We start from the raw sequence: 25,169 nt of genomic DNA, 5'->3' as shown, positions 1-25,169 counted from the left end.
ATTTTTCCCAGGCTTATGCAACAATTTCAGTAAAGCTATTTTCCGAGATTCTGGAAACTTACCTTCCCAAAGGCATTTGTTACACATGTTCAAAAATAGTTAAGGAAAATTCTCTATAGCTTTCACAATACAATTGTTTTCAATCAAGTCCATTCCGGACTCTTATAAAAATTTAATTTTAAACAGACTTGCACAAGTCCTTCAGTATTAAACAACATAATTTCCTCCCCATCCCAACATACTCTTCATTCAGCTTTCTAATATCTTTTTAAATAAATAAATAAATAAATTCTTTATTATTGCTGATAAGTACAGAAACAATAATACTCATCACGGCGACATGCCAGGAGTTTTACATTATAAATGAGATTAATTGGCCAAAAATTGTACCGTTACATGGAAATTATTAGTTACACAAAATTAAACATGTAATAATGAAATTATAATATTGAAAATATGAGGGCTTGAATGTCATATGGAGGAAATTATCCCAGTTCCACAGATGTAATCCACTCGAGGAGCATGTGACGGTATTTGTAGTCGGTAGCCATTTTTTGTAGGTCGACTCCAAGACGGATCAGTGCCTGAATTTTGGGGAGTGCCTGGGCAGGTAGGAACCGACTACACAGTTTCAGCCGGTTGTATTTCAGGGTTAGTGTGGGCTCTGACCTCAAGGATGGCGGAGGATTGTGCCACTGACAGAAATCCCAGATGTTTGGGGCGTTTATCACTCCTGTGTACATTTTTACTGAGGTCATTAAACGCCTGTTGTCAATTAACCTCGGAAGCCTGGGTACATTTAGCTGCTCAGCCATGTCAGTTGTTCTCAATTGAGGGGGTCGGCGATGCTTATTTGTGGCCCATTTCAGGGTCCAGTGTTCACACGAGAACACCGGTTTTTGAAGTGAGGGTGACGCAGATGCCCAAATCTCAGCAGCGTATAAAATAGCCGGATAAAGAGTGGCTTGAAGATATCTGGTAGTGGTTGAGGCATCGTTGGAATGAAGTAAGTGTTGTTCCGGAGGTATTCTGTGTGGACATTAAAATTCAGCTTCGGATCAAAATAGACACCGAGATCCTTATGGCAGGTAACTACTGGGATGGGAGTACCTGAAACTGAAGGTTGAATTGTTGTTGGTTGGTGTTTCAATGAGTAAATCATTATTGCAGATTTTGAAGGGTTAAGGTTTAATCCAAACATCTTCAAGTAAGTTGAAAGGGCGTTCAAGTTCTGTGTGATGGAAGACGTAATTGTCATTGGGTTTGCAGACGGTGGGATTAAGGTAAGGAACTTTATATCGTCGGCATATATTATAGCTTCATCACGAGTACTCATGAAAGGAATCAGAATAGCTGAGAAGAGAAGGCCAGACAGGACACCACCTTGTGGGACACCTGCATTGATTTTTCTTGTAAAGTGGGTCTTCTTCAAAGTGAGGTGGACATTTCTATTCTTCAATAAGGCGGTGAGGAAAGCCATTCATTTTCATCCGGTGAACAATCCCTCCAAAGCAGCTTCTGTACAATTGCCTCTACAGTTTTCCCCCAATCAGAGGATTCCGCTCTGTTTATCAGCACAGTATAAACAAAGTTACTTATATAGAACTTATTCCTACTAAGCTTGAAAATGAGGCCCCAACGATCGCTATTCCCCACATCATACACAAGATCTTGCCACACTTTAACCTTACATTTTAATATCTGCTGATGATAATACTTCCTTTTGATCTTATAAAGATCCATATTCCTCTCTTCTCCTCCTCCAATCCTAGCTCTAGATCTTTGATATACTTTCCGTAAATTAAAAACCTCCCTTCTGTTCAAGGTCAATTCAGCTGACTTTAATGGAACAGTTTTACCCCTCTCCCTTTTCTTCCTGAGAGTGAAACTAAGAGCATTAACTAACCAACACTGCACACAAAATACCAACCATTTCGCTGATATATTATTTAATTCCTCCGTGGTATAATCAAAGCTAACAGACAACGACCATCTAACCTTCTCCCAGTTTATCTTTTTATAATTATACCTTTTACAATCATTAAAAGAGAAGGAAGTATTTCCATCACAGGTGTACAATAACTTAAATTCAATGACTGTATGATCACTGTTTGTCAAATACATTTTAACATCCCAATCAACAATTTTCCTGCTTAAATTAACTGAGGTCATCATCACATCTATATTAGAGGAACCATTTACATTATCAAATGTACTTGGATTCCTCCCCTCATTCAATAACTGTAGACCATAACTATTCACAAACTCTTCTAATAACAAACCCCTTCTATCAATTGTACCGCTAAACCACAGATCTGATTTGGCATTTGCATCCATAGTAAAAATCACACTCTTTCCTTGTACAAAGCTCATTACATTTTCCCTAAATTCGATTGATATCTCCATCTCCAAAGAGGGAGGACAGTATAATGACACTAAATAAAAGGAAATCTGTGGGGTTGACACAGAAATACATGCACCCCCACTTATTACCTAGACTAGTTATAACTGTTACATTTAAATTTCTATTCAATACCACAACGTGTCATCTTGCATGCTGACATTTGCAGTTCTCTGTTCGAAGCCCAGTGTGCATATTTAAACTCCAGATGTTAACTTTGTGATAAGGAAAAAAAAAAGAGCAGCTGTTTGTTTCCAGGAATGGATACGTACTTCGTATTTTATTTTATGACAGGATACTGATCTTTGAATCAAACTGCATTATTTTGGGTTAAAACCCGACCAGTTTTGCTACTGTACGTGTGCAGTACAGACAAAATTTAAGAAATGAAAAATGATACCTCGCAAATAGAAGATATTTTAATGCCTTGCAAGAGTTTGCAGTATTGATGTTTAATTAGCGGAGACAGATGTCTTTCCTTTTAATGTCAACTTCTGGTCTTGCTGAGCAGTAAAAAGAGAAGGAAAACAATTTATTCTTATTTATTATTTTTATATTTTGCTGGCCTGTAGTTTCAGGATAATAGATTGGATTTATTTATACTCCAGTTTTTATTTACATTCCAGGGTATATGATTTTTTAATCTTATATATATATATATATATATATATATATATATTTATTTATTTATTTATTATTAATATTACTTTTTTTTGCTGGCTCTCAATTGCAAGCTGGCTGATATGTACACATTTGAATTGATGAGCGGGATTGCTGGCATCCAGTTTTTGTTTTCTTTTCTCAAATGCAGGAATTTTTCTTTTTAGCTCTCGTGTGTGGTCGACCTGGGAGCGGGATTTCCAGATGCTGTATTAGCACTGACATTGGAGTAGACCCAGGTTCGGCTCCTTGTGCTAGGACGAGCATCGAGTGGTATTTGCCTATGCTGGTGGCTGCCACTTGATGGCAGAGAGGACTGGTAAATTTACATTTACACTTAGGTCGATGTGATTAAGAGGATTTTTTTTTCTCTACATGATATTTAGTCCTGATGCCACTGTTTGCATGTATATATATATATACATACAAACAGTGGCATCAGGTTTATTATTCGTTTATATAAACGGGTTAAGTTTACTTTTGCACTGGAGTGCTCATGTCTATTCAATTTTTGATTTTCGCTGCATCAGGACCACCGCTGTTCAATTCCCTGCATTGGCGGTTCGATCTGGGGATCGGTGTGGCGGACTGATCTTACGATCGTTTCTCCTTTGCGGCGATTTGTTTAGCGTTCGAAATTCAGCGATTCCCTGACCATTATTGGCCTTGTGGGCCTCTGTTGAGATGGGGTATAATGGTCAGTCTATTTTTGTTTTGTTTTATTGCAGTGGTTTAAATCTCTGCTTGGTGATATTTCACATAAATTTGGAACTGGTGCCCATCAGAGGGGGCACCGCTAAATTTCATTTAACTGGCTTTTAAATTTCAAAGAATTAGTATATTTAGATTTTCTAAATTAATTTAGAGTTTCTGCTTCATTATTTTTACTCTTGTTACCTTTCTTCCCCTTCCCTGTTTGATTTGAATTTAGGTTTAATTTTGTTTTTTTTTTTTCGCTCTTGTCTTGTCGTACTGCTGGCATTATTTTATTTTAAACCTTCTAATTTATATAATTATATTTCAAGTATTTTTTTTTTTTTTTTTTTTGTAGTTGTTGGCGCATAGGCTTCTGGGGCCATAATGCACCTCCCAAGGTTTTTGCAGTACTTTGATCCAAGCCCGAGGCGGGAATCGAACCCGCGACCTTTGGGTTGCCAGGCAGGCACTTTACCCACCCAGCTAGCCCTGTCGGCCCTTTCAAGCATCATGTAGAGGAATATGCTTTTTGCTGCCCCTGATGTGTGCTGTACCCTCCTTTTTATTTTTATTAAAAATTCTTCTTTTTCCAACATTATTTAAATATAATTTTATATATATATATACATACATACATATCGATTTTCCACCGATATCATTCCCATAGCGCACTTGGACGACACTATGGAAACGCATATCAGGATACACCTTTCACCTTCATACCTAAGTGCCTTACACAGAGCTTGGTTGGCCATACTTCCCGAACGCTTCCGACATCTTGTAGAATTAATGCCACGTCATATAGTTGCTCTACTGAGGTCAAAAGGAAGACCTATGAAATATTAGGTGATCACTAGGTGTATAATAATTTTATTCTTTATACAGGGTGTCTCAAAATTACACGGCATAACTTCAGGAACGAGTTCCTCATATGTAGACAATAAAAATATTTTATATCAACATAGTTCCGGAAATGTTTGGTTTCCGAGTTTTGAAGGTCTGTCTATGACACTCAACTGTTCACATCACCTTATAGTAAGTGTTTAAAATGTCCACCTGCTGCCTGAATACAGGCCTCACATCGACGTCTCATGGACTCGCGAAGACTATGCCAAATTCCTGGCATGTTTCGTATTGTCTCAAAACCTGCCACAATTCCTCCGCTGATTATGAAAGTTTCGGATTCCGTCTCGTGTGAACTGTGCTTCATCTGTGAATATCACTAATGCAGGAAAGTGAGCAGTCGTGCCACTCTGCTGCAAGAACCATTGGCAGAACATTACTCGCGCAAGGTAATCTGCTGGTGACAAGGCCCGTTCCAGATGGTAAGGATACAGTTGGTGTTCTCAGAAAACTCTCCAAATATTCAACCGTTGAACAGCCAGTTGCATTGCTATTCTGCGTGTGTTAATTCCAGGAGTGGCACGCACAACATCCGACATCTCCTCCTCTACTTCCGGAGTCGTAGATCTTAGTCGTCTTCTGTAGGCGGCACGAGATGTAAAGGTCCCATGTACACAAAGACAGCGATGGATACCTTGAAACGTTTTCGTGTTCGACATCGTTCTGGGAACATTTCGTCACTTTGAGGGTGCATTTGACAAAGTTTGGTGGGAGAGTGCACTGGAGCGTCTCCGGTTAGCCAACTGCTCCTCACAACTCTACTGGCTAACTAGAAACTACTTTTCTGAAAGGTCAGTTATGGTGAAAACAAAACATCAGCACGTCACTAGACCAGTCTTTAGGGGCTACCCCCAAGGATCTGCCCCCTGATCTGGAATGTAGTTTTACAATATTGGCTAAGCAGATCATTTGAACGCACCAAGGTCATTGCATTTGCTGATGACCTTACCATTGTTGTCTCCGGACACACAAGACTTGCTCTGGAAGGTACTGCTAATCTAGTACTAACTAACCTTACCAACTGGGCTAAGATTAACAAACTGCATATCAATCCTCACAAGACAAATATGATGATTTTTAAAACTAAACTGGATCTTCGGCGGCCCCCTCAGGTCAAGATAGATGGAATACGGCTCCCCCTGGTGACACAGGCCAGGGTCCTTGGGGTCGTTATTGATCACCGGCTATCCTTTACCACACTTGCAACATTTATATGCCAAAATCAGAAAATTCTCTGCCTCAATTATCAGAATCTCCCGAAGCGACTGGGGTCTCTCTAAGCGTACCTTACAGTCATACTATAAAGCTGTTTTCTTACCTATCGCCACGTATGCTGCAGGAGCATGGTTTCACAGAGCGACCAATTGCAAAATCAAACAGAAGCAGGCGCAACATGGCCTAAGTAGCCCTTGCGCCAGAAATAACCATACCAATACCAATACCAAACAGAAGCTTAACTCCATCCAGAGAAGCATTATTCTTGCTACCCATCGTGCTTGTAGAACTGTGTCAACTGCAGCATTGCAAGTAATATCTGGAAACATCCCCCTGGATCTATTCCTTATCTATAGAGGACTTGCCTACCGTCTGAAGAAAAGAATCCCAAGTGAAATACTGGATATTGAACTCAACCTGGACAGTGATACCAAACAGGAAAGAGCTCGTTGCTATAACGAGCTAATCAATTTCTGGTAGACAAGATGGGACACGACCACAAAATGCGTTGTTACGAAAACATTTATACCGGATGTCACATTCGCAACCAGCAAAGCGGTCAACAAGTGGTTCTCAATCAGCATGGAAACATCCTTTCTGGTCACTGGACATGGATCTCTCCACCAGAAACTTCACCAACTAGGTCTACTAAATACTGACCTCTGTTTCTGTGGGTCTGTCGAGAGTTGGGAACATCTACTCTTTGAATGTACTATCTACGAGGACCATAGACAACAACTCCAGGCAGCAATTTTGGGATTTTCTCCTGACCAAGTAGAACTCCTTGTCCATTCCAAAAGGAACTTAGGTGCACTACAGCACTTTGCGGCAGACGTATTCAAGCGTAGAAGGAGGATCATCCTAGAAGCTTCTGCAATTCAATAACTAGTTATTTATTTTTATTATTTTTTACTCTCTCTCTTCTTCTCATAATCTGCTAGCGCTAGTAGCCCTAACACTCTCCTGATAGCCTTTTCCTATCCACCCCGTGTGGGATAATTATTTAAAAAAAAAAAAAAATTCCCTCTTTCTTTTCTTTCTTTATTTGTTATTTTTTCCCTTTAACATCATTCTGCTTGCTGACATCCTGGCTCTATTCCTTTCCTTGACCAGGTTGTGGGATTTAAATCTTTTTTTTTTTTTTTCGCGTTCTGACCTGGGCTGGGGCTCCCCAGACCAGGAAAGCTCCTCTCTCACACAATTTTTTTTTTTTTTTATTATTATTTATTTATTTATTTGTTTGCGTTGGTGTTCTAGCTATCCATCCTGGATTGGGACTTTCCTGGGCCGGAACAGTCCTTCTCCTCTTTACTCCTTCCCTCTCTTCATCTTATACAAGTTTTTCTTTCTTCCCTGGGAACTCTTCCCCAGGGAGGAGGGCGTGCAGATAGTAGGGGAGGCCTTGCCCTTCTTCTGCTAGGGACGAGTACCTGGAGGAATCGTCCAGGTGATCACTCCTTCCAGGTAGCCAACAGGCCAAAACACAACATCACGCCACAGAACACACACATAAGATCACAAACACAGTTTTTCTTTCCTATCACTTTCTCCCGTGCGGGATGAAAAGCTTTTTATTTTCTTTTTTTTTTTTTCTCTCTCCTTCCTTTTCATCTATCTTCATCCAATCTGGGATATTCCTGTGTGGATTTGGTTTGGGAAAAAAAAAATAATAAAAAAAAATATTATTTATTTTTATAAGACACACACCGGCACTACCTTTAAATAAAGGTAAGGCCGGTGTTTAAATAAATAGAGTCTATAAAAACTGAACAGAGCAACGAGGCGGAGATGAACTTCTGTTCTAGGAGCCGCCCATACAAAACCACAAAAATAAAAAATAAATAAAAAAATTTCGTGGTATAAATGACGAGGCTGCAGAGCACTGCCGTCCGCCAAACCCTACTTAAAGTGCATATCCGCTTGCTCCTCATTTGAGTACCTGGTCGCAATAGAAAACCACCAGATTCTGTAAGTACCTTGTGATGAAGGAAATCACTACAGGATATAAGACATTCCGGTTATTAACTCGAAAACAAAGCATTTCCGGAATTATGTTGATATGAAATATTTTTATTGTCTACATATAAGGAACTCATTCCTGAAGTTATGCCGTGTACTTTTGGGACACCCCGTATAGAGCTACTAAAAAGCATCAATTATAGATTACCATAAAATTAAAAAGATGGCGTACACCTTTTTATAAAGAAATAAATATATAAATAATATGTAAATTAAAAAATAATAAGTTTAAGTAACTTAAACCCAAATTCCATGGAACCCCTAAAATGTTGTTGTTGCACCCTGATGTGCCGAGTCACCCCGGTTTATAACCACTTCCCTAGAGAGTAAAATCTGAAGTCTGATCAGTTCATTTGGGACTAAAAATCGGTTCTTCTCTTCTAATCCGCTTCCCAGGAAACAGTGTTCAGGTGTGCCCAATCTTCTTTGTGGTAATGTTGGGGAGCTGTAACTTGTATGGTTCCATCTTCAGACAGTGACGACATAACATGTTATATAGGGTGGACCTTTGACTGGTTAAGCCCAGTGTTGTCTGACGTTTCATGCGCATTCGATTAAAGTGGTCTGCATAGAGTTTTGTTTTCGATATTCCTGGCTTTTCTTGGTGCATTATTAGTCTTTATTCCAAACCATTTTTACCAATCACGTACAGCTTTTTGCAAACAGTAAGTAATTCGAAGGTCAACTGGGAAGTTACCTACGAGAGGATGGGAATATATTATCTATTTCCTTTTCTTTTATTGTTTAATTTTTTTTTAAAACTTATTACCTTAATCTCTTTTTATTATTTTTTTTTCTTTTGGCTAATGCGGCATTAGCCTAAAGCTTCTTGTACCACATGGCCGTTATTAATAATAAAGTTTTAATTTAGGTAATCGAAATGAAGGGTTGAAGGTAAATTTATCAGGAAATAAAAGAAAGGCGAAACAATTATTTATTTTATTTAAATTTTTTATTATTATAATTTTCCTCTTTTGAATTCTTATTATTTTTTTTGTTTGGCTGGTACAGATTAGCCTTAGGCTTCCTTGTGTCATATAGCCATTACTAATTACTAATTTAGGTAGTTGAAGTGAAGTGGAGGAGAAAAATTAACCAGGATATAAAAGGAAGGGGAGGGAATTACCAAGGAACATCTACAATAGGAAGGTTCTTTTATATAATAACGAGAATACTTTATTACCTGACTGAAACCAATCAGGATACAAAAGAAGAAAAAACGTACCAAGGAAAATGAAATGTTAACATGAACGTTGAATACTTCCTGGGTGCTAAAAAAAAATACGGAATATTGTTGCCTGAGAACTCAAAATGTGCAAGATTAACCAAGTCTCTTATATAAGAAATTCAGTTTGCAGCCATATTTGCTTGGCAAAAGGACATAGCCTCTGGTATTACTCATCTTTTTATCGGTATTTTCATATAATATCTGGAAAAATACAAAATAAACCAAAGCATTCTACCAAATAATTTCCGGGATTGTTTTGGTCTTATTTTGTGAAAAATGCTGACGTGCCAGAGGAAATTTGTAATTTTTTTAAAGAAATATTTCTTTAATAAAGCTTCTTAACTGCAGAATCAAGGAACATTAAAAATGATGTACAATATGGAAGAGTCCAAAACTTCGACTCAGCCATATATACATTGTGAGACACACGGGATTTAAAATCCAGAATCCTTTCGACAGCTAAGCAATAAAATAGAAGAAGGAAATTAAAGAAGCCTACTTCATAAAAAATATGTCGGAACCTGAGCAATCAACGTAAAATGGGGAAACGAATTCAACCCGCAGTATTTTACACCTTTTCGATAAGATAATAAAAGAGAAAATGAAAAACTAAGAAAAGAAAAATAATCAAACTAAGAAACGAAAAACTAAGAAAAGAAAAATAAGAAAAGAGCGGCCCTATATGCAACCCTCCCCTCCAAAACCCCAGAACTAGCCTGCACACTGATGCCCAGAGTATGGGAGCAAAGGTCACCCTGAGTTGCCACCATACAAGAACCACCGGATCCGGGATAGTTAACTAAGCAGCATTCTATTGGCTATTGGACTTAATCCCATATGTATAAATTAAATTGAATTATAACAGCAGTTAATTGATAACAAGCAGCAGTCTGTCAACAGGTAAGGATTTCAATCTTTATATATTTGCATTTCTTAAATTTACATCTTTTGTATTGTAAAAACAACTCAAATTTAAAAGCTTAGAATTAAAATTCACACTTAATCAATAACTTGTAATAATGTTTAATCCCCCTCAGTGTGATGTGATAGGTATCGGCACTATGCCTAAAACATCACATTAATATTTAGTGCAGTTAGGCGATTTCTTAGTACACTATATAATTAATTTCCCATAGTATTAAATATAGTAATAAAGTTGGCTTAAATATAGTGATTTAGTTAATATACCCAAAGATTTTCGAGTACAGACAGTGGTTTAGACTACTTTTTAATCATCTATATTATTAATTTCACGTGGTATATCATTGGCATTAAATACAGTAATAACGTTAATATATCCAGTTTTCTCTGCTCCTTTTCATATAACAAGCTCATCGTTGAAACTGTCCTGTATTTCTTTCCAATCAGGAACCATTCCCAAGTAATACCTATTTAAAATTTTCTGCATTTCCACTAGTTTACATGGTCTAAGCTGGTTTCATAAAAGTTAACTACTTCAAAAAACTTGGACCACACTAATATCACCACCATCTATTAACATCTTTTTAGTTTATTTTTAACATCATTCTAACAAAATATGGCTTCTAATATCTTCGTAAGATTTTTAAATATTCATAACATAATTAAAATGTAGCAGAAATATCTTTTTCGAATACTTGTTTGGAATGCTGAAATCTGATATCTTGGGAATGACAACCATAATTTCAAACAGGGACCTTGAAATAATTTTCTCTTGAGAAAGAAAATATGAATGAATTCTGTCAATTGATGGACAGAAAAAGTATTTGTATATTTTAACTGCTAGACAGTCAACAGCACACTAGATACAATTGTGAATATTATGGTTACCAATAATCTCTCGCTTCAATTCATTTTCAATTTTTCTCCGTACATTATTATTACAGACCCTTTTACAACCTCCAAAATTTGGGTTGGTGTTTTCAGCACATAGAGCAATGAATTTTTTTTGTAAAGAGAATTCATCTGTTATTTTCTTCATCAGAGTACTTTGTAGTTCGGATGTTTCACCCGGTAAAAAAGCAAATTCTATAATTTTAACACTTTACTTAGGCAAAAAGTACCACCCAAAGATCGGAAATAGTTTCAGCCTTTCTCCATCATCACGTCATACGTTGAACGAGCTGATGCTTTGAAAAGAATTCAAAGTTTTCTCAGCATCCTTATGTTTCTGGCTACATAGATGAGCAACAGGAAAATTTAATATTACAATGCTGACAAACCACTTTTTTTATCACTACCAATATTCTAGTTAAATAAATTTGAATTCTTTTTGAAGGTCCACGTTAAATGTGCAGTTTTTCCTTATTGTCTCAATTTTCTCCAATTCATAAAAGAAAAATGTTCAAATGTGATAATTACAGGTTATTATATTCATACTTTATATGGACGTTGAAGCGATTTTTAAAGATTTTTTAAAAGACGTGGGAAAATAATCTGTTTATTAAAACGACAAGATCGCCTGGACATATGAAAAAGAAAGCCCTGTCCCTTGAAGCCCTTGTGACTTTATTTTAGTTCGTTGCAAATGGTGATATTCTTCTTTGATTGTTGTTAAGGATGTATCTCTATCCTTCAGCACAGAGTCGCACAACTGGATGTGGATGTCAGCTGAATGTTAATTTTTCCTTGATTAATCTGCTCGAATTTTTAATTTCTTAGTGGAGGGTGGGACAGAGGTAACGATTTTGTGCCTTTGATTTAGAGACACTATTTTGCATATGTTGTCAGTATTCGTTTTACTGACATAGTCTTCAAGACAAACATGAGTGACCCCTTTGTAATTAATTTAAAATTTGCCTTTAACCCTAATGCTAAATTTTATATGCATTGCCCTACCATTCATATTAGGACACATTCCTTTAGACAAAAAAAAGACAGCTTTCATTGTGTCATTTAATATTTTGTGCTCAGACCTATTGCTTTTATGACTGCCTTCGATCTTCTTGGCTTAATCTCAACCAGCTTTTCATAAATGTGAAGTGATAGGTTCCTCCCCTCTGTCTTTAACACAGCCAGCAGTTCCGCCATGTTTTTCTGGTGGTCTTCACGTGCACGTACCCGACAATCCCAAACATGCTCGATAGGATTCAAATCAGGTCTCAGAGCCAGCAAATCGAACTATTCCACACCTTTATGTTCAAACCACTCTGGTACGAGCCGAGCAGTAGCATAGCCTCTGGTATTAGTTATCTTTTTATCGGTATTTTTAAATAATATCTGGAAAAATAGAAAATAAACCAAAGAAATCTACCAAATATTTTTTGGTCTTATTTTTGTAAAAAAATGACGTGACAAAGGAAATTTGTAAATTTTTCAAAGAAATATTTCATTAATAAATTTTCTTAAACTGTAGAATCAAAGAACAAAAAAATGATGAACAATATGGATGAGTCCAAGTCGGACACAGCCCTATATGCATTTCAATGTGAAGACACATGGGATTTCAAATCCAGAATCCTTTCTATAGCTAACCAATAAAATAGAAGAATTAAATTTAAAGAAGCCTAGTTCATAAAAAATATTTCGAAACCAGAGCAATCAACCTAAAACGGGGAAACGAATTGAACCCGCAAAATAAAAGAGAAAATGAAAAACTAGGAAAAGAAAAATAATACAGACACCCGGAAGAGCGGCCCTAACTGCCCCACAGCAAATCCCCCCCCCCTCCAAAACCCCAATTAGCCTGCACACTGATGTCCAGAGTATGGGAGCAAAGGTCAACCCAGGTTGCCACAATACAAGAACCACCGGTTCCCGGATATGCAACTTCTCAGCATTCTATTGGATAATGGTCTTAATCCCATATGTATAAATTAAACGAAATTATAGCAGCAGTTAATTCATAGCAAGTAGCAGTCTGTCAACAGGTAAGGATTTCAATCTTTATATATTTGCGTTTATAAAATTAATATATTTCGTATTGTAACAGCAACTGTTGCAATACAAAAGCTTAGAATTAAAATTCACAATTAATTAATAAGTTTTTTATTGTAATATCGTCTAATTTGTAACTCTATTGTCTTTTTTTCTAATGTTCAATCTCAATCAGTGTGGTGTGATGGGTCACTCATGTTTGTCTTGTTCTGCAATATGCTCAAAACGTCACATTAATGTACAGTGGTTCTAGGTGATTTTTTAATCATCTATATTATTAATTTCATGTGGTATATCAGTGTTATTAAATATAGTAATAACGTTAATATATCCAGTTTTGCATGCGGCGATAATGATTGCATGATCTTCAATTGTAGAACTTCATGGTATTTTTATTTTGGTAAGAGCTAAATGGAAGAACTGATTTACTTTCAGGTTTTCATCCGGATTAATAAATATTTATTCTTCTTTGAGTTTTTTTATTCAGAAGAATGATGGTATAGGTTGCATACAAATGCACATGGGAAACATATACTGTTGACCATTATTCCCTAAAAAAATATTTAACAAAATGCTTTTAGGTAGACGTGGAGGGAAACTGCACATCAAGTTCATACCAACAATATTTTTCAGTTGAATGTATTTTGGTCTATAAAGATCTTATAGTAAAACTTATTATGCTCAATATTACAAGTTTACTTTATAATTAGCGTGGTTTTCAACACTTAATCAGGATTTCTGCTTCGGCTACATGAAAAAAAAAAGCACTGTCCCTTGAAGCCCTGTGACTATTTTAGTTCGTTGTAAATGGTGATATTCTGCTTTGATTGTTGTTAAGGATGTACCCTTAACAAACTCTCCTTCAGCACAGAGTCGCACAACTGGATGTGTTTGTCAGCTGAATGTTAATTTTTCCTTGATTAATCTACTCGAATTTTTAATTTCTTAGTGGAGCTTGGGACAGAGGTGGCGATTTGGTGCCTTTGATTGAGTGACACATTTTGCATATGGTGTCAGTGTTCGTTTTACTGACATAGTCTTCAAGACAAACGTGAGTGACCTCTTTGTAATTAATTGAAAATTTGCCTTTAACTCTAATGCTATATTTTCTATGCACTGCCCTACCATTCATAACAGGACACATTCCTTTAGACTAAAAAGAGAGAGCTTTCATCGGGTCATTTAATATTTTGTGCTCAGAACGTTTGCTTTTATGACTGCATTCAATCTTCTTGGTTTACTCTCAGCTTTTCATAAATGTCAAGTGATATGTTCTTCCCCTCGGCCTTTAACGCAGCCAGCAGTTTCGCCATATTTTTTCGGTTAATCTTCACGTGCACGTACTCGACAATACCATACATCCCAAAGATGCTCCATAGGATTCAGGTCAGGTCTTTGGACCGGAAAATCGAACTGTTCCACAACTTTATGCCCAAACCACTCTGTCTTGCTGATACAAGTATGTGCTAATATTTCTCAATACTCTCAGAGGGTTTGTGTGAATTGAGACAATGGCAAATTGCGATTTGGCGCACAGTTCTTCGCAGCCTTCTCTTGTCCCATTCTACTAGTGTTTGGGATTTACCAGGCGGGTTTTTCTTTTGCTGAATCTGTCCCAATTCTCCCTTATTTGCATATGACGTCACCAATTGACCTAGAGATCCGCAGAGTGACTGGTGTCTCGTATAGAAAACCTCTCCACCAAATACGGAGGATGCAGAAAGGTCAGAGAATGACCATCGCATATCCCGGAGCAATATGGCCTTAGTTGCTGATCCCCCTAAAAACCAAATAACAAACAGAAAGCTTGCTTTTGTGGCATCCTACTATTATTCCACGTTGGAAGTCTGTTAATTCTGTTGAACGTGTCATCTTGCATGCGCCCTTTTCATGCCGATTAGAAGCTGTGTTGCGGGCATAGGAACTGTTTCCCCATCCATGGAAGGGTGTCCGGATATTAATCGTAGCGTAGTGTACGTATATATAGTACACTTCCTAGTTCGACAAAAGCTAAAATTTAATTCTGAGCAAATATTATGTGGATGTGCAATTAAAATTTCAACAAAAATATATAATTATATATTATATTTCAATTAACATTTAATCTATTTTTTTAATAGAAAAGAGCTACCGGAAGAAATTGAAAGATATATTCACTTCAGAAAACAAAACTTCAGAAGTCATGGATCTTGATCAGGAAACTGAAGGTAATTAAAACTATTAATAAGTAGTGAACATAACCCGGTAAATTCACAGGATAAATTTTAATTTTGATTCATATTTTTAATTTAGTAATAAAGGATTTTGGGTCTTATGATTATAAAGATTTAATTTAGATTAAACTGTAAAAAATTTTTACCAAAAGCATATTTATCAACAAGTTAGCTACCCTCCGATTTGGTCATGCATACTCAAAGTAATAATGGAACTCTCCTATTTACTACGATCCTTATGAATGATTGGATAGAACGAGTACAAAGATTGGTGAGGGAGCCGAAGTGTGCATTTACTTAGAAATGCTTAAATTCTGCAAATTACAGCGTCTGGAGACTAGACTTTTGCGATGTGATCTGATTGAATTTGAATGGTTTGAGCAGACTAAAATGCTTATGGGATTCTTCCTCAGACTACGAATCTGAGAGGGAATGAATTCAAATTGAGGGAAGACAAGAATAGATGTGTAGAAATTTGCCTTTAGCCAGCAGTACAGTATGAAGGCACTGGCTAGTTGGTCCAAAAACCAAACTGTTATTTTTAGGACACCCGAATAATAAAATTCATCTGCCGTGCAGATGAATTTTGTCTGTTTTGCTGGAAGAAAAACCCAAGTTTCGGGGGGGGGGGGGAGCAAGATTAGCTGACGTACAGAATCGCTGCTGAGACTGAATCTACTCTCATCAGTAAGGAGTATTTAAGTAAAGATTTTGTGGTTGTAACCTTTGGATATAGTGTTGGTCCTTAAGATTTGAACATCAGTATAATAATAAACCAAAGAAACGAGTAATCAACCATTCTTAACTTAACTTGTTAAGTTTAAGAATGGTTTATTATTAATAGAATTATTATTAAAAATATAAAAGTAATCGTCTATGTTATATTTATATATAACACGTGTGTGTGTGTAATATATATATATATATATATATATGTGTGTGTGTGTATGTATATTTAATAAAGGAGATTTAAGTTCAGCCCTGTGGGTGAACTTAACAATTGTTTGGGTGAAATGGGATTGCGTGTGTCTTGCATCATATGCCTGTGGCGCCTCCGTAGCCAGGTGGGAAAGAGCAGCGTGTACGTAGCACACGCTTCTTGATTAGACCCGGATTCGAGCCCGTCACAACCAAATACGGAGGATACGGAAAGGTCAAGAAATGACCACCGCATATCCCGGAGATAATGCTCCGAAAAATCCAAAACAACCAAATGCCTGTACGTAGAATTTTATGTTTCTTGTTCGCTTTTTATACTCTTTTTTTTTTTTTTAAATATTGGCGTTTAGCGTGATACTGCAATAGTAATAGATCAGTTTTAATTTGATTGATTGTTGTCGGCTTAAAATTGGTTTTGTATGGGTTGGAATGTGTGGGGAAAAACGCTGTGACTGAAGATTGGTCTGGTTGCAAGTTAGTATGAATGTCCTTCGTCTTTCACTTTTGGCTAGAGAAAACCTTTTTCACTAACCAAAAGGAGAGAATGTTTTTGGAAGGATAACATTCGCGAATAGGGGGAAAACAAACCCTAAAAAAATTTGGGTTCCCCCATTTCACAAACACTGTACGATATTTCTACTGTTTGTTCAGTTGATATCACTTCAGATATGTGGGCTTAAATCTAGTTCTGAGGTGTAAACTGTTGTTGCAATGCATAACAAAAATCAATTTAAGTGAATGAAAATATCGGTTGGTGCGAAATAAATGAGTGTTATTAAAAACAGTTACAAAAACGAATTTGGTGAATATTGCTGCTCGGATTCGATTCCCTGGAGTCTGTTAGAATATCAAAGTGGTTTCTAAAAATATTAACCCATCTGTGATAATACACGATGTTCATAATGAGCCAGGAACATATCATTTCAGAGTTGTGTTGTAATAATATGGTCTCTCATTAGTGGAAGTTAGGGTATCACATCTGGAGAGTATGTGATTGGCACACCCAGGATCCTGAGCTGGATATCATCATTCTTCTCTTTCTTGGTGATTCCTTTCTCTCTCAGGTAACTCGGAAATTATTTTTGGCTAGTGCAGCATAAGCCTCAGGCTTTCTTTCACCATATGGCTAATAATAATAAAATAAGCTTTAGGTTTATGATTAAAATCAAAGTTTCTCCAAGATTTTTATAAATTAATAACCGCACTGGATCAACTATATTTGGATGTAATTTTTCATAGGCATAGTTTCTTATCATAGTCTCTTATCATAGTTTCCATATGTTTTCGATGTCTTGGATATGGTCATGTTACGAAATATTACTATTTATCCAGTGCTGGACCAAGGTATATTTGCGGCCCAGGCAGAAAGGTTTTTGGGCTCCCCTTTTATTAAGGATATATATATTACTTTCATGATTTGTAACTTTGGCACCCCAGGCAAAGGCCCAGCTAGCCCGTGCCTTATTATGCCACTGTAATCATCTATTGCAGATAAGTAATTAATCACTTTTATATACAAGTCATTTGAACTGCTCATATTTCGTCAGTTTTATTCTATATTTATCCTTTATCTGAAAATGGAAATAATATAATAGCAATACATAAAACATTAAAGAAAATATAAATGATTAAAATGATATTATTATATAGTTTTCACTAGTAAAATGTAATTATTATTTTGATCTGATTATTAATGTATTTTATTGTTTACCTTTGTAGAGTACATTTCCCAAATATCAAAATCACTACAGGAATATCGTCATGTTATGGAGTATATGAAGGAGTGGACAGAATCGTGCCAGCCTTTTGTTTCAGATCCAAAGGTAGGATTCATATTAATTTTTATAATAAGCAATTTATTCATTGAAGTAATCGTTAATTTTTCATTTAATTATACGATTGTTAAATTTTACGGATGCACTTCCTTAGATTTTGTGTTTCTTAACTAACAGCATAACCCCCCCCCCCCTCCTTCCTTAGTATCCTTTCTGTACACATTGTACTCTCCAAATTCCAATTCAACATTCCATATATCTCTGTGTGACACCAGGTCTTTGATGTCTTGACCAGCATTTCAAAAATTATTTACTATAACTCTAGTATTGGATTACATACTAGTATACATGCAGTTCTTCTTACACTTACACTTAATTATCCCCTCTCCCAAGATAGCAGTTTTCAGATCTCTGCCTGTTAACAAGCAGAGACCATGCTGTGAAAAATTCTACTCCATGAGTTTTGCACATCATATATTCCCTCCTATCATGTCTGAGCAGAATTGCAGACACTTTCAAATTAAACCTAAACTTGCGAATTTTTTCCAACATTCACCTGAACTTGTTAAGTAATTTTGCTGGCCTCTCACTCCAGTCGCCTAGCTACCCTTTTTCGCGCTCCTGCTTAATTAATGAAAATTGCAAAAAGAGAAGATTGCCTTGACTTGCCAGCCTACATGGTAGCTCCGCCACTCTCCCATTCTTAATGACGTCAGCTGAAAATGTACAATATCACCTTTTGTTACAGCACATGCTAATGCTAAATTTTACAGATACATAAATAAGTTATTTGTGCTTAATATTTATTCAACATTGCTTGAAAATATCAAACTGTAGATAAGCGCTAATATTTTATCGACTATTTCACAGAATAGTTTGGCAGTGCTTACAAAACGCCAGTTCAAACATCTTGTTGATAAACTCAATATTCTGGAGGGAGTTTTCAACCCCAGAAGATACATGATCCATTCTACTTTTTCTTTATGTCCAACAAACAAATAAAAATCACATAAAAACAAATTAAAATATACAAAATAAGTTACTGAAAAAATATACTGATTAAAAAGTGTTAAAATATATATAATAAAATTCAAATTGTTAGAGCTTTTAAAAATCAAGTTTTCACTGGTAGTAAAATCACTTCTATTCTATAACGACTATAGTACATACCTATTACATCTAAGAAAACCCATAATCCTTCTGTAAGCAATCATTGAGTCAGAAGAGAACAGTAAATTCATGCATGTATATGTCAAACTTCAATTTGCTTCTGATAAGTCCAGTCAATCTGGAAGTCATGATTGTTCACATTTTTCAACCTTGCTCCATTACTTTCTGAAAAGAGTGGAACAAGAATGAGCATTGAACAGAAAATGTGAAGGTGAGTTTGATTCTGATCAAAGGGCACTTTTCAGTGTTTATACCAATTGAGAGAGTGAGACTTATTTCATCTCTAGGATGTTGTTGAGCCATTTGTCATCCTGCTTGGAAAAACATATAATGCAAAATCGAGCTGTACATGTGAGGATTGAATTTGGAAGATCTGATGCGAAAAGATGAGTTATTTTATGAAGTGTCTTCTATACCATAGATACAGTCATCTTTAATTAACAAGAAACAGAACATGTGCTGGCAGTACCTGTTCAAATTCTAATGCTGAAGGCTTTAGCAACAGTTTCTCTAATGGTAAACATTTTCCTTTACACACAATCTGTCACATTGCACGACACTGTAGACTAGCAGTTCCCAATTTTGATTTTCAAACCTCTTTCGACATTATTTTTATTGTCAACACTAACTCTATTTTGTCAGCAATCGTATAATAGTCCCGAATTTTTGTAATAATATAAAATTACTATTAAATACCTGTACATACCGAAATGAAAAGAAAAAAAAACAATTAATATTGTCGTGCATGCTCGTATGTAAGGATACATGATCCAAACCATAACTAAATACAAATTTTGAACCAAGTTATATGGATTAATATTACACTATTTTCTAGTTTACAAAAATCTCTATAAATTTAAACAGACACCATTACAGAATTTTTAGCATGAACCCCCTTCAACACTTTCGCGATACAAACGCTATACATGAATCAGTATTCTAATAGCAGAGCAACACACTACAAATGCCTCACCAGCACAGAAGGAGTTATTGTATTGATTAATTTATTCCTTGCCGATATTAGTTTGTTTGTTTATTCATGTCATCCTGTACACGGAGAAACAAGAAAACTATACAATTGTGTAAATCCTGAGTAACCAAAAAGTTATTTTATAATTGCAACTGATTTAAAATTTGCAGTGTTTTCTTTGTAAACTTATACAGTGATTAATAATTTTCTAAGTATTTTTTGTTTTTTATGCATATCATATAGATAAATATTTATTTATTTTTAATTGTTTCATTTTTAGCTGAAACAATACAAATTTCACCTCTACAAAGCAGTCAACACTCCAATTAATGCACTATCGTCATTATCTGGAACTCACTTCAAAGAGAAGTTTCAACAACTGGAAGCACTGCTCGCTGGGGAAGAAATTGAAGTTTCAGGCAAGATGATAAGCACCAAAAACCATCCTCTTGCAGTAAAGTTCTGCAAGCATCTTTTGGCTGAAAAACTTGTGGTATGTATTTATATAAATTTGCAAAGTTTTTTTTTTTTTAATTTTATTATTTTATAAATAATAAATAATTATGTTTATTTAAAAGCTATGTTTGTTCATCCGGAGATTCAGAAAAATGTATTATTAGAAACAAATTTTCAAGATGTCTTCAATATGTTCACCGCAAACAGTAATAAAAAATATATTTACTTTAGGAGGATATTAGCCAAAGATTTGTGATGTGCAATGGGCAAGGCAAGCACTTTCCAATATATTGCTATAAAATTCTAAAGTCAAATGTTCGACTTGCATACATATAAAAAGACACAAATCGTGTGTTTCAAGAGAAATTAAATGTGTTGCAGATGGCTTCAAGTTCATGAACCCAAAATTGTGTATGTTAATATTATTCAATTCTGATTCAGAAAAATTTTTAATCATCAGTATCAGCAAAAGGATGTAAGGGTTAGGAATCAAGTTGGAGGCAGAAGTGAATAAATATTTATCCAAGCTCCCCGTAAACTTCACTGAAAGTGGAAAATTAGGTAAACTGCCATCTTCCGCAAGAAGTGATAATTTATACCAAAAGGTTGGTCACTTACTCTTATTAAAGGAAAATGTTCAGGTGTCCACTTTATAGTTATTCCCACTGAATTCGAATTCATGGTCCCTTGCATATGTCACATGACTAAGTATAAAGAATCCTTTTTTTTTTTATACGTAGTCACATAACATAGGGAAAAAAATCTTTCAAGCCCTTAAAAAAACTTAAGTAATTATCAGTTATCAATCCACTGCAGGATGGAAGCCTCAAAATCAATCAATGATTGATTTTGAGCGAAATGGACCATCATCAGTGACGCCGTCCAGTGTGGGTTGGCTACTGCACTCAGTTATGCAGGTCTTAATTTTGGGATGTAAGAACTCGACTTCAAGAAGATGGGGATGGGGATGATTGTATAATATTATATTATATGAAATTTATAGGAAAAAGAAATAGCAAAAGCAGTTCAAGAGAAAGCAAAAAGTAGAAGTCAAATTGCAGAAAATAAAAATCTGAGAAAACATTTGAAATGAATAATTTTAATTAAGTGTTGTTAGATAAACTTTTTAGATAATCAACATTTCTAACTGTTGACTCTCTAAAGTCAACAATCCATTCTACTTACAATCTGTAAAATAGAGCAAATACTGATAGATTAATCCAAATAATTTTACCTACAATGTTTCTAACACTCAAAAACTAAAGGAATATACACAGCACGCAACCTGTATAACAAACCAAAAAGTAGTTATTTTTTTGTCAATTTAAAATATATTAAATATTTGTAATAAAAATCATTACGCTGTTTAATGCTGACCTTTTTATTTTATTATAGGCACAAGGTGACAAGCAGGTTTCTCCAAAATTTGAAACTGCTTTTCCCATAGCTGCACTGATCGTTGGAATGTGGGCAAGATTTCCAGATATCGGGATCTTGATCCTAGGAAATTTTTATGCAAAATGCCCATATTTATTATCATTGTACCCTCCGAAACTGCCTAATCAGTCACAAGAGGATTATTACAAGTGAGTGAAACTATTATTATCTAAAAATTCAGTTAAATGTGTAGTTTTCTGTTAAAATAATTTTGCAACAAATTAAAATAGTAAGCATTTAAACATTATTTGTAAGGGTTAATGCAGCTGTTTCTTAAAAAAAAAAAACTTAATTTGCACATCAACAACCCCTGTGGACTGCAGCTCTGTGAATGTATCCCCAATTCACAAAGAGAGAGGAAATGGCGACATGAGCAATTGCAAACTTGTTACCTTATTGCAATCAGTCCGTGGGTTCGTTGATTGGGGTTTTTGTCTAACCAATTTGATTTGATACTGTGATGCAGTGACAAAGGAATGGAACGCAAAAAATTAATTTGACATCCTTTACTTAGATTTCTGAAAAGCTTTTGATAATCTTGCACATAAAAAAATGATAAAGAAAACGGTGCAATGTGGCATTCGGAGGAAGCTTACTGCTGTGGAGAAAGATGTTTGAGTGGAAGAAGGCAGAGAATGGCTATCAGTGGCACTGCTTTTGCTCTTCTAGGACTAATATTATTAGTAGAATTCCTCTTGGTTCAGTGCTGGGCCTACGTTTTTGTTCTATATTTATTAATGATATATGCTGCTGCAAAGAAAGCTAGAAAAATTAAGCATACGAACTGACAAATTGTAAGCCCCTCTGTTAAATTTCATATGGATAGTGATAATCCCAGATGAACATGCAGACTGCCACGATAGCTGATGGGGTTTTATCAGTGATATACAAAGATTTTATTAGCAGAATCTTTGTGTATGGCAGTGGCCACAAATCAAGTTCTGCTTACAAATCTGGAGGCTTCGTCGTTTAAAGACTATGAACATGTGGGGAAGTAAATTCAAAAATGAAGAAGAATGATTGCAAAATAGATTTATGGAAGTTTTTCTTCAAGCAACAGGTCACTGACCGTTGGAACAACTTCCAATTTTGCTGTGGATTTGGATCACGGTGAAATGAGGATTTTTTTTTTTTTTGGCTACTTCTCTGTAATCTTACAGTGTTTGAATATAAGGATCAACAACTTAGAAAAGCAGTTTATTTTTTTAAAATGCAGTCTCACTGTGTTTGACCCATAGAATACTGGGAAAGTGGCAAAATTCATTTCACTCTAGGAGTAGATATTCTTTTTAAGGAAAGAAATAATATTCTTAGTGTGGCTTAGTATCTTAATACAGTATTAGTCTTTGCAAAATATGCATGGAAGCAAAGCGTATATGGCATCAGCAAAAAAAAACAACTAAAATTGGTATTCCCATGTCGTAACTTCTCCCAAGTACTAATCAGACCTAATTCTGCCTTAACTTTGCCAATCAGATGGAAACTGATATAGCAAGTGACCATACTATTTTTCATTTGATTAACACAGTTAAAACCTCATCCTAGAATAGCAAATGACTATAAAGAAATATTACTAGTCATTGCTTTTTTTTTGTATTCCTGCCCATCAGGCGTGGCGAGCAAGGTAGTAATACTAGCTACTTGACCACAAAGTTGAAGAAAATGATTGAAAGAGGCATTCTAAAAACTCAAAAGCTCTGTTGCCATGCCTCCCCTATGATGATATCTGGATACACCAATGTTACCCATGGAGTCTTATTAAAGTACGTTTCCATGGATAAAGACTTATTTATAAAACTTTAATTTCAGATCAAAGTTTCTATAGACTTTGTGCATTACTGGGCGCTTAAAAATGAATATTAATAATTTGTTGCAATATTAATTCAACCATTTAATTTTAGTCTCACATTACTTTTACATTAAAACAATTTTTCTTTTTTTTTTTCTTTTTTCCAGATCTCTAGGATATCAGTATTCTGATGGTGTAATTGAAAACCAGGACAAATTCCTTAGGAGAATGAGTGGTATCATGAGGCTATATGCTGCAGTGATTCAAAGTGATCTCCCACCAGGATTTAAATTTCCCCATCCGCATGGATTGTCGTATGGCTGGAGATGGCTAGCAAGAATTTTAAACCTGGAGCCAAGACCTGATATCACGGCTACATTATTATATGATTTCCTTTATGTAGCCGGATATAAAATGCATAAAACGTATAGAAATCAATTTGTAAAACTCCTACATGCATTACGTAAAGAATTTTTGCCGAAAATAATACAAACTACTACTACTGGTGGACCGATATTCAGGCTGAAAAATTTCCTGCAAGAGACTTTGCAAAATGGAAGAATTTCAGAACCCCATGGAGTTTTAGGGCCACAATTTTGGCACGCATTTGTATGACATTTTTAAAAAGTCAAATTGAAAAATTTGTTTGTGTTCTTTCAAAGGGAGAGCTGCGACTTCCCTTTGAGAAATATGTAAAATGTGTAAATAAATACTGTATGTGCTGAAATCTTCTTAATATATTGTAGCTTTTATCACTGCATAACTTTTATCAATGATACAGAATTTCATTTGAGGAACAGCTTCTTTAGAAGTTTTTCTTATTGATATTCAGCACTTTTTAATCATGTAGTTTTAACTCTTACCTTCACAATAAAAAGAGGACTATTCTGCAGAATATTCCTCTTAATCGACTAACATGACAACACACCATTTGCTTTTGTATTTTTGTTCCATAGCTGCAATGACTTCATGGAAGTGCTTGCCATCTTCGTTGCTAACGGCACCACAATTTTATGATAAAAAATCCAGGTGTGAGCGGAAAAAAATGCATCTTCAATGACACGTTTCACTCACAGTTTTTCATAAATATTTCTTATAAAATGTTTTAGCATTTCCTAGAAAACCAGTCAAAACTTTGGAAAGACTTTCTAGGCTGGTTTATAGCTATTATTAAGGTCACATTGAAACAGTGTCCGTATTTGTGGACCAATAAAAATGTCTGCTTTAATCTACTCTGTAATAAGTCTTTTTGGAATTTCTCTTGCATGGAATGTTCCTGTATGTTAATAGTCAAATATTAACATGCAGGAACATTCATTTTCCAATGCTTCGTGGAATTTTTCAAGGACCCAGTTTGATATGGAGTAGTGGAAACAAACCTTTATTGGCATCAACCAGAGGTACATATTTTACGTTCTTCATTGTGGTGTTCTCTCATAGTGC

At 35.5% G+C, this 25,169-nt stretch overlaps 1 protein-coding gene across 1 annotated transcript; it reads left to right on the top strand.

Moving 5' to 3' along the window:
• Positions 1–10,141: 10,141 nt before the first annotated feature.
• LOC150089082 (mRNA export factor GLE1-like) lies at positions 10,142–24,341 on the top strand. The gene is made up of 6 exons (XM_090370401.1): positions 10,142–10,172; positions 15,098–15,184; positions 17,849–17,952; positions 20,325–20,537; positions 21,896–22,086; positions 23,894–24,341. The coding sequence occupies exons 1-6, from the start codon at positions 10,142–10,144 to the stop codon at positions 24,339–24,341; spliced, it is 1,074 nt and encodes a 357-aa protein (XP_090226527.1).
• The last annotated feature ends 828 nt before the right edge of the window (positions 24,342–25,169 follow it).

This window comes from Mastigoproctus giganteus, chromosome 3 (assembly GCF_048544385.1).
Source record: "Mastigoproctus giganteus isolate SK-2022 chromosome 3, ASM4854438v1, whole genome shotgun sequence".
Classification (NCBI taxonomy): Eukaryota; Metazoa; Arthropoda; class Arachnida; order Uropygi; family Thelyphonidae; genus Mastigoproctus; species Mastigoproctus giganteus.
This window is presented reverse-complemented; position numbering and strand designations above follow the sequence as displayed.

Excerpts from the sequence above, each read along its gene's own strand:
- LOC150089082 (XM_090370401.1), top strand. The coding sequence starts at position 10,142 with ATGTTTAATCCCCCTCAGTGTGATGTGATAG. Across the intron at positions 10,173-15,097 it reads CCCTCAGTGTGATGTGATAG|AAAAGAGCTACCGGAAGAAA; the intron begins GTATCGGCACTA and ends TTTTTTTAATAG. Across the intron at positions 22,087-23,893 it reads TCACAAGAGGATTATTACAA|ATCTCTAGGATATCAGTATT; the intron begins GTGAGTGAAACT and ends TCTTTTTTCCAG.